Source organism: Ruditapes philippinarum, unplaced genomic scaffold, assembly GCF_026571515.1.
Source record: "Ruditapes philippinarum isolate M1 unplaced genomic scaffold, ASM2657151v2 ctg2509_1_1_1_1, whole genome shotgun sequence".
Taxonomy (NCBI): Eukaryota; Metazoa; Mollusca; class Bivalvia; order Venerida; family Veneridae; genus Ruditapes; species Ruditapes philippinarum.
Genome location: NW_026864529.1, coordinates 22,974 through 33,745, shown reverse-complemented (window position 1 = coordinate 33,745; position 10,772 = coordinate 22,974). Strand labels below are relative to the sequence as shown.

At 32.6% G+C, this 10,772-nt stretch overlaps 1 protein-coding gene across 1 annotated transcript; it reads right to left on the bottom strand.

Annotated features, from left to right (window-relative positions):
• Nucleotides 1-5,672: 5,672 nt before the first annotated feature.
• On the bottom strand, nt 5,673-9,751 carry LOC132725959 (regucalcin-like). Its single transcript, XM_060711186.1, has 6 exons — nt 9,637-9,751; nt 8,430-8,629; nt 7,942-8,121; nt 7,357-7,572; nt 6,586-6,732; nt 5,673-6,108 (listed from the first exon to the last, which is right to left on the bottom strand). Exons 2-6 carry the CDS (start codon nt 8,590-8,592, stop codon nt 5,903-5,905), a joined length of 912 nt encoding a protein of 303 aa, XP_060567169.1. The 5' UTR covers nt 8,593-8,629; nt 9,637-9,751; the 3' UTR covers nt 5,673-5,902.
• Nucleotides 9,752-10,772: the final 1,021 nt, after the last annotated feature.

Sequence of the window (10,772 nt, the reverse complement as noted above, 5' to 3'; positions counted from 1 at the left end):
TCAACAAAGGGCCATAATTCTCTTAAATTTGGGCGCAGCAAAATTTCCTTTCTTTACTGCCATCTACACATTAAAGTTGTTCATCCCTGGAAGTTTAAGCAAAATCTGCCATCCGGTTTAAGAGGAGTTACGTTCACAAAATTTCTACATAGTATATAGTGAAAAAATCAACAAATGGCCATAATTCTCTTAAATTTGGTCGCAGCAAAAATTCCTGCCCTTACTACCATCTACACATTAGGGTTGTTCATCCCTGGAAGTTTAAGCAAAATCTTCAATCCAGTTTAAGAGGAGTTGCGTTCACAAGATTTCGGGACGTACGGACAGACGTACGGACGGACAAGTACAACGCTATATGCTCTCACTTTGTTGGGGCATAACAATTCTGGTAAAAGAAAAAAATCTTCAAAATTTCTCCATAGAAGACTTTGAACAAAGTGTGGATCTTTCAACTACGATTTGTTTAAAAACAAAACATATCTAAATCGCATTTTGTCTTTGTGGCGAAACATAAATTTATTTTTATTTCTTTCTCGAGTGTACACGATTTTTCACAACTCGATAACAGCTTTATTTCTAATATAAACTTTCATCGTCTCAATTTTTTTTAAAATTGCATATGTTATGATTTAAGCGCTGATTTTATATCTACTCATTTAGGAAAATAATTTCATAAGACACTTCGCCTTCTAATCCTATTTTTTCAAATTTGCTTTGTGTATATTGTTAACTGTATTATTCTGAGATATAAAATAATTATGTATAAACTTATAAAATCATTTAAAATTCAATAAAGTTGATATAATAAATGTTGCACATATTATATTATAAATAAATGAATTCCCACCCACTTCAGCATAATTCAAGTATAAAATATAATAAACAAGATTAACAAGGACAGGCGGCGTTCAATGAACGACTCAGGACGACCCCAAACAAAAACAGTACAGGGCGCAAGGCAGAACATGGACAGGCTAATCACCTAAATGATACATAAAATCTAAATAATAAAATATATGTGTGCTGCTCTGTAAAGTATGTTTTTTTAATTTTAAGTATTGAAAGTTGTTTGAAACTTATATAAGGCTGATTTAATATATAATGCAAGCTATATATTTATGTGTTGAAATAATTTGAGAATTTGCATAGAATTGGGAATAATTTAAGCGTTGAATAAATTTTATCGATCAGTACGTGTAAACACCTGTTTAAATTACGCTAGGTTAATTTGTGAGCCGCATATAACATCTGTTTCTGTATAAAAGTGCACAAGACAGTAAATATCAATAAATTAAAATAAAACAATGCATTTGCTTATAAAAACAAGCCGACTGACAATATCATTATCAGAATGTCAATGTCATCGCAATCGATTGAGAAATGCATTAAGAATCCACGGCAGTTTCTTGCTACGAAAAAAACAACAACAAAAAACACACACAAAACACACAAAAAAACAAAAACAATAAACAATACACGGAATAAACGTCCAAGTATAATTTGTATCTATAATGACACTACATTTTCTAAGGTAGTGCTAATATGTCCTACAAAATGTATAGTTCAATGATACTGAATCTAAAGTTAGTCTGAATTTCAGAGATATTGTACCGGACATTTCTTCAGATAAATTATTGTTTTGAGTTTCCCTTTTAATATGAAATGTGACATATTTAATAATGCTAATTTATTATGTATATAACTTTAAGTATATCATTCACATGATAAAAATATAATAAAATACCCGGTAAAGTTTGTTTTATACAACATGCCCAGTTCATCCCACTTTAGATATTTAAAAGCTTAAAAGAGACATAGTGAAAAAAGTAGAGTCAGTGTACAAATTCAATATATATATTACATTATTACTAAATACTCAACTTTATCATGTAAAATAAGGAAGAATCAATTAACAAAAAGTATGTGTGTAATAATGTATTGTCCTTACCCATAGAAATAATGGAACTATAGCTATGTTCCTAAGAAAATAGAATAAATTTTATGGACTTAATTATGTATTATGTACACAACAATTGCGTTTTTAGTGGTGTTTGTAAAACAGCTTTGTTTATGTCGTGTTTCAGGACCTCCGAGAGCATTGCCTCCAACACCCTAATATCCTTTTCGTTTTATTTGACCGTGCTTGACTGAGTTTATTGGTATAAAAAAAAACAGTTCAAAATATCTAAAAATGTTTAACAGGAATATTCTACCGAAGAAACCATATTGGACAAGGTTATAAAGTACCACCAGAATATCACTTCAATTAATTGTAAGTATACTTAAGGAAGTTATTTGTTAGTTCTCTTGGGGACTGTCTTTTATTTGTTCAGCGTATGACCCATACAACTATCTTCTAGTATCAATTATAGCAGTAATGATCGAAATTAAGACATGATCATTGCATCCTAATGAGGTTATCTTATGCAATTTTGTATAGGTTTATTCTTTTTATAACGAAGCTTGTCTACCTTTCAATAGAAACTTTGACAATGCTTTCCTGAAGTTGATTTTTAAGTTAAAGCAAATACAACGTATTGAGAAATAGGGACCGTCATTATTTTCTTACAAAATGAGTACAAACCTTTGTTTAAATGATAAGTGAATAATCATTTTCTTTGCTTTTGATTTTTTTCTGATACTTCACAATGGAATCCTGTCTGCGGCAATGTTGCTAAGGCATATATATTTTTAATTATCCTAAAAGGACCCAGGTTACCAATGTTCCAATAATAAAGGTATAATTCAGAAGGTTTAATTAGAAGCCAAACTGAATGACCGTTTGACATGATTAAACACAATCAAGAATATACACCGAATAACTTCTGGCCTGATGAATGTATTACATTCTGACATTTAATTTGAGAGAAGGTGAATAAACGAAAGAAATAGAGCGGGTTAACAAAAAAAGATGTTATTGTCAGCCTTAGAGATACTGAGATATGTCTCTTTACATTCTCAATAATGAACACGTTTAAAAGTGTGTAGACATACGAATAAGTATATCATTCTTTCACATTATATCCATATACATGTTCTGTGAATCATGATAAATCATGCGATAGTAATATTTTTATGCTCCGCCACAAATTGTGGGATTAGTTTGACTCTTCCTGTGATTCAAACATAAATAAGAAAATCAAAGCAACCTCATTATAATAATAGAAAACAACGCCACATCATAATAAGCAGATGATGTATCGATAAAAGACTTCCCGTCTTTCTAGTTCATAGGTCAAGGTCACAAAGGGGGTTGAACTAAATGTATACGTCATGAAGTCTTAGGCGCAGTTAAAGTTCGTGTATAGAATCTTTAAAAGAAGAAATCCTCCAAAAAACATCAAAACAGTTAAATTGGGGTGAAAAGTCCATTCGTCTATATTCATAACTGGATTTTAAAATAAATTTGTTCAAAATGCCGTCCAAGTCCTTTAGCTTAAAGTTCAATATCACTGCATGGCATTTAAATCAGTATTCTGATAAAAATTGTGAATATGATCGCCATAAGTAGACGGTAAGTTGGGTGAAAAGAATTCCTCCGCATCTTAAAGGTCAAGGTTATACTTAAAGGTCCTTAGAAGTCTCGTTCGGCTAATGACTTTTGTAGTTACTTGATGAATTGTTAAAAAAAATTTGACTTTCAGCAGTCCGACAATGAGAAGCGCAACATCCTTTTTATGATTCCTCTTGTTGACGGTAAAATTTTATATGGCGGGCATCCGTATCCTATTGACACGTGCATTAATTTTTAACTACCATGTTACAAAATGCGCAATTTAACTTCTGATGGAGTTAGTGGCAAAATGAGCCTGTAATGATTGGTCATAGAAGTGAAAAGGACAAATATGGATACAGTGACCTGACAGGCTTATGCCATTTTTGTTATGTAATTATAAGAGTCGGATCGTAATGATTGTAACATTCTTTTTTGTACACAGAAATCTCAGATAGCTGTTACTAAAATGTTCTGTTTGTTTCAGTAAGACCTCTCGTTTCAACGGTTGATTTGAGGTATATTGGATTGAACCGTAGAAGTTAAAATATGATAAACAAGATCAACAAGGAAAGGCGGCGTTCAATGAACGTTGCCTCCACACATCCACCAACAAAAGCCAGTGGCAAGGAGCCCAGGAGGACCCCAAACAAAAACAGGACAGGGCACAAGCCAGAGCATGGGCAGGTTAAGCACTAAAATCATACATATTAAGAAGAAATAATTAGTAACTGATAAGTTTATAGCTACTAGTACACAGAAATCTCAGATATCTGGTATTTAGGATGTAATATGGATAGGGATAATGAATAATGAACAATTTATTTTTGATAATTTAAGAATTTTACTTTTCGAAAAAATGAGAAAGAAGCATAGGTTTACCTACGGTGCTAGGGGGGAGTGGACGGTAAATTGCACTTGACACTACCGTCTATGAACAGGCTCAATGAAACCGAGCCTGCAAAATTTTCAAATTTTGCCGTAGGGATTCTTATTTTCTCTGTTTTGTCACCACATCAGCTTTGTTTGTGCCGTGTGGAGTTAATAAAAAGTCGCCCCGTACATATTAAATCACAGATGTTATATTTCTGATCCTCAAAGATCCTCAAAGATCGTTCAGCACGACATTTTTGTTGTGTTTGTGATATTTTTAGCTTTAACTATTACTTAAGGCATTTTCTAGTTGGGTGGTTCCAATATTCCTTCTCGAATAATGTTGAAATCCTTATGATATGTTGCCTGCTTTTTAATTTTGTGTTTTGACGTCCTATCTGTGATATGCAGGCTTCATAACCTCTGATCCTCTTTCAAAATTCCATTGTGTTTAGTCCGCCCATTGTACACTTGTTTAGGCTACACGATTTCTATTACTTGGGGACCATACGCTGCTTTTCATGGAATGGTAAGGACGTGTCACATTGAAGGTTCCATGATAACCGCCGTATGAACACATCTGCGGGTGTTTTTCAAATTAAAAAAAATTACCATTTCATTCTTAACCTAAGCCGAAGGTGGGGGAGGGGGGGGGACTGGGCAGTAGTTGTTTGCCCTTGACAGTACTGTCCATGAACAGGCTCAATTAAACCGAGTCTGCAACATTTTTAATTTCGCCGTTTTGGAATTTCTTTAGAGATTCCTATTTTCTCTATTTTATATTGATATTTGGTTTAATTTTGTTTTTTTTATATTAAATTGGTTCTTGGAATATAATTTGAATGATTTCAAGAATACAATAAGATTGCTGATTTGTATTTAATTATTTCGTTTTTATTTAGTTAGTATCCAATCATTAGGTCAAGAAACCCAAATAAAAACTTATATTGGAATATTTCTAATCAATACGGATAAGTATCCTGAGAATATCATTCTCAGTATCCAGTCATTTATCTGTCACCGATGATTCAGAAATGATAACTTGTGAGTTAGTAGTCGGTTATGTTGTAATCTAAGTGGTTAGTTTCCCAGTAAAGCCGGTTAGTTGCATTAACCAGTAAAATATGAAAAACAAGACGGCGTTAAATGAACGTAACCCCCTCACAACCAAGCAACACAGGACCACTAAAGAAAATTAAGTTATGAAAATAATAATAATAAAGTGGAAATAAATAAACACCGTTAGTAAGACATGAGCAAATAAGTGTTAAAAACTTAATCATAATAATGAGAACAAAGTCAGGCACTGACGTAAAGTTCTTGATATGAATATAATTTAGACATCTATTTACACTTACTTGAAAGATTGACGCAACTAAAAAGAAATAAAAGAAATCTGAAACAATTTTAAATGATTATGATTATTATTGGTTTTTTATTCACATCATAAAATTGAAGATACACTCTATATCTGAAGTGAATGTGCATTGTCCTAAATACATGATATCTGATGATTTCGTTTAATTACTTTCAAAGTCATCCTTCATAAACAGGTGCAGGCGTTCCTTTGGCACCGTGACCAGTTGCACGAAATACCGAGCCTGCTAATGGCGTTTCCTTCAACTCATCTCCTGTTACACCATACATAGAACATGTTATATACATCTCATCAAAGTTCTTCCCGCCAAAACAACATGACGTTGTTCTTTTAGCTGGAACATTTATTGCACCGATTTCTTTCCCTGAAAGACGTTATGAATATTGTGTCAATATTTCTAAGATTTTTACATTTAGTGATTACACAAAATACAGGATTTGTTTGGCCAATAAGCAATGCATTGTGTATTATCTATGTTTATCCCAATTTATTGTCATCTTTATTCCGATGCATAATTTTAATAGTTTTATTCATTCAAATTTCTGACAAGAAACGTGCAGTAAACATAATAATAAATATTTGTGGTCATGCCCTGTACATGTATAAGATCTTAAAATTCAAAATCTTGACAATATCTGCAGGCTATTTTATGTGATGTTTTTATTGATAACATATTGTAATGCATTGCGGTGCAAGAAAATGTTACCATGGACTTGCATAAGTAAAAGAAAATATAGTTATAAAGATAAGGTAAAGAAGAAAATATAATGGATTGCAATGACTTAAATGAATAACAAAATAGCATTGCTGAATGCGTATTGAAAAATATAATTAGTAATACCTGTTTCTGGATCAAATCGAAAAATCTTTGCTGCGAAAAAACAAGCAACCCATAACTTTCCCTCTGTGTCAATTGTCATACCATCAGGGTATCCATGGGTCTTCATAGTTTCCTCGCCACCAAGGTCAACTACAACACGTTCATTGCCTGAATATATATATATGTATAAAATTCACAAACAATGTCTACAACCTGACATTTTTAAAGAGAATATTATGAATATTAATTAGACAATACTTCAGTGAATCAAACACTTAGTCATAATGACGGCCTGGTAAAGTTTTGAAAATGATAAATGTCGCGCTCCCGCGTAAAGCGCCTTATGACACCGGTCTCTTTATTCGAAAAGCAAATACAAAAAAACTTTTGTACAAGAAAAGCGATGCTGCAACACTTTGTGTCTATTTATAACTACAGATCATTTTTGTATTGATAAAAAATGTTAATTTTCTTTTTTGTAAGGGATCTCCTCTTTTCAGGAACTTATTATAAAAATAGTGAAAAACAGAATCCCTAAAGAAAGCCCAACAAAACAAAATTGGTTTGATTGAGCCTGTCCATTGACGGTACTGGAAAGTGAAAGTTACCATCCACGCCCGCTCTCGTTAAGCGGGCCCGGGCTGTAAATGGGCATTGGACTTCTTAGATATATATGCACGGTAATTCACGACAATTGTAAGACAACAGGAATATTACTTAATAAAATTATAAAATGCCAATATGAAAAAACGTTAAATAAAATATACCAGTGTTTTACATTGGCATACTTACTCATTGTCCCTGTTGTTATATCAAAGTCATAACCAAATACTTTTCGTGGAATTGAATCTATATAATACATGGTTTTGTTGTCAGCCGTCCATGCCAGACCGTTAGAAATTGTGACCCCTTCTTTGTGTTTCTTAACTGAGCCATCGACTTCAAGACTGAAAAGTGACCCCTGATGCTTTTCAACTACAGCAGGAGTTTTCTCTAAACCCATTGTTCCTGGAAAATTAGGTTTAGCTCTGAAAAACGCCTAAAAAGGCAATAATATTGAAAATGCTGCAAGCTCAGTTTGATTGATACTGTTCAGAAGTAGTAATTGCCACATATCGTCCTCGACCCTAGCACCGGTTTAAGCAGAACTAAACATTCAAGCTTGATGCGACTTTGAAATGTTCGCGGTGACATGTTACCACTTACTCACTGCAGACATCAGTGGTCTAAATGCACCAAACATATTTAATTTAGTACTTTCCATTCTACTTTTTGACAACGGTTAGATGTATTGTCATTATCATTTAACTGGTTTTTAAAAAAACCGTATTGATATATAATAATATTATACACATATTTAAGAAAGGGCAATTATACCAAACCACAATCGTCCAGAGGCATCACATTTTCCGTCATTAATTCTGGTATCTTTTCCCTCATCAACCGTTGCGAGAGTTTTTAATTCTTTTGTATCCCAGTCAAAATGACAAATCGATTGCCCCACTGAGACTACATAGCCGCCTTTTTTACGTGGTACAACTAGGGTACAAAAAGTATCTGAAAACACGATAAACATGCGAAACAGTAAATTTTGAATAAGTTTCCTATGACTCCATCAACTATATGAATAAAATCAACAAGATAGAATATACTCACAGTATGTCATTTTGAATAAATTGCATCATACTTCTACTGAAACAGTAGTACAAACCAAGGTTCTTGGCAGTGGCTTGCACTTACCACTACCGTCTATAATCTGCACCATTTCCGTCTTTGCTTTTTTTCTTCAAGGTTCTGCTTTTCATTAGTTCACATACTTAATATTTAGAAGAAATTTTTAAAACATAGTAAAGTAGAAAGTGTACCAAATTTGTGCTTATCATCCTTTCCTGTCTCAGGTGACCATCGGTGCACGGAACCATCGTTGATATCAACGTATAGCAAGGTTTGAGTTCTTTCATCCCAGTGTGGTCCTTCACCAATTGTCAAGCAGCTACGCTCTATTACTGTTTCTACCTTTACGGACATATTTATTGTTTTACAGTGTATTGTATACTGTATCTCTGAAAATCAAGCACATGTTGTTATATCCCACTTATAAGAATGCAGCAATTATTAACGGTTGTAACTAATGCAACATTGACCTTTTATATTTCAAGCTTAACATCAATTTCGTAAATCGAAGTAGAAATTCCAGGATCTTTGATGATTAAAGTGCATAAACATTAAAACACATTTCCAGAAAGCAAACAACTATTTTATTTGCATGCTATTTATCACAAATTAATGCAGATTGGTATATGCAGACTCCTGCATTTAGATGTGTGTTGTTTGTAAAGTCTGTTTTGGATTAGCTATAGTTTAATGTCTGAATGTAACAAAATGAATTTAACATACAGACAAACGTCCGGCCACCATACGGTTTTCCCAGCTAATGTTGCACAATTTATAACAAATATTTTGAGCATTTATGTTTACTGGTAACTGACATATATAAAATATATGAAACAAGATGATCGACAAGGAAGAGCAACATTAAATGAAGGCAATTCGATGATAAGTCAACACTATCATGGTAAATACTGTATTGCAAGTTGTCTTAGTTTAGTTTTGACATAAATGCTCAAAATATTTGTTATAAATTGTGCAAAATAAGCTAGGAAAAACGGATGGTGGTCGGACGTTTGTCCGATTTCCTCTTCGATCAGGTAGGTACTTTTTCTGTGTTGACAAGCTCATATTTTTATTTTCAAACAGATAGTGAAATAGTATATATGTACATCAGCACCAACATGTAACATTTTTATTCGAGGCTACAACATTTATCAAAATATTGTCTCTGATGGAAATTGTGTGTTATACAAATTCGTTCATATATAAAAATATCAAAATTATTTCAAGTGTAACGTATAGTTGTCACATCGGCATTGATACGTATTTATTATTTATAAAGCAACATTAAACTGGAATAGAGTTTGTACTGCTTTACACGGACATAGATCATTAAAATATAAACACACGTTCTCTTTTAAATTTAGTTTAAAACCTTGGTATAATGTTAGTTAAATTTTCTTACCTTGTATAGCCACACAGTTTAAAAGCTCAAGAGTTGAGTGAAGATAACGAGTATAAGATCAACTTGGCTATCTTTATCACACTTTATCTTGTAAAGCAAATAACCATTGGAGGATATAAACACGGTAGGGAATCACCTGACTTTAACAGTAAGGCGTACTACGATATGACAGCCTAAACACATGTATTTTTCATGTAATTATTTAGCAATTTCTTTTTGTAATTCTTATTGCTGGGTTACGTTCATTGAACGCCACCTTTTTTTTTGATCTTGTTTATCATATTTTAGTAAATCTCATATAGTTACATAAGAGACCTGCTGTAGCCTACGCGGAATGGAGAATTGTACACATTTAAATCTGAATGAATTTTTTAGTGTTTGTAAAAACTATAACCAGTAAGGTGTAGGCGACACTAATTATATCGCGTAGGTTGCAAAATGTCTCGTATGTAGGTATAGGGGATATAATAAAGAATAAACTGAAAAACGCATGTGAAGCGATGTGTTTAGGTCACCATATCAACAGTACGCGATACCGTAAAAGTCACGTGATTCATTACAGTAATAAAGGGAGGTAACTTAATGATAACATTTGAAATGAGGACGACTAAGTGCAGGACAACTTAATATATTACCTATACTTACGTAGGATAGTATGTAAAGATAAAAAACAACGAAATTTATCAAAACCATGTTTTGCTTTAATAAGCTTGATCAGTTAATATGATAAATAACAGAGGAAATCACTTCCAAAGCAAAACAGATGTCCACGTTAATACACGCCACATTTTGGCGCGTATAAGAAACGTTATATAATAAAATAATTCGTCTATAACTATTTTATGCAATAAAATATGAACATTTGTATATATAGACGTAATTATTTTAAGAGTACATATAATTTTCGATAGATTATCATAAAATAACTGGATTTTATGATGCATACATTTTCAAAGAGAAATTAGGCTAGTCAATAAATTCAACAAGTGTGAAAAAAAAACAGTTACATGTACCTATGTGAAAAATTAGAATTTCGAAAATTACTTGCTTTCATCATATTTTGAAATTGTACAAAGAGAGATAAAAATTGAGAAAGCATCGCTATCATTCAGTATATCTTATAAAGCTAATA

What these genes read in the sequence shown, in the direction of transcription:
- LOC132725959 (XM_060711186.1), bottom strand. Translation starts at nt 8,592, where the DNA reads ATGTCCGTAAAGGTAGAAACAGTAATAGAGCGTAGCTGCTTGACAATT. An exon ending in CTCTGGACGATTGTGGTTTG is followed by an intron (nt 7,573 to 7,941) that starts GTATAATTGCCC and finishes CTAATTTTCCAG; the next exon opens with GAACAATGGGTTTAGAGAAA. An exon ending in TATAACAACAGGGACAATGA is followed by an intron (nt 6,733 to 7,356) that starts GTAAGTATGCCA and finishes ATATATATTCAG; the next exon opens with GCAATGAACGTGTTGTAGTT.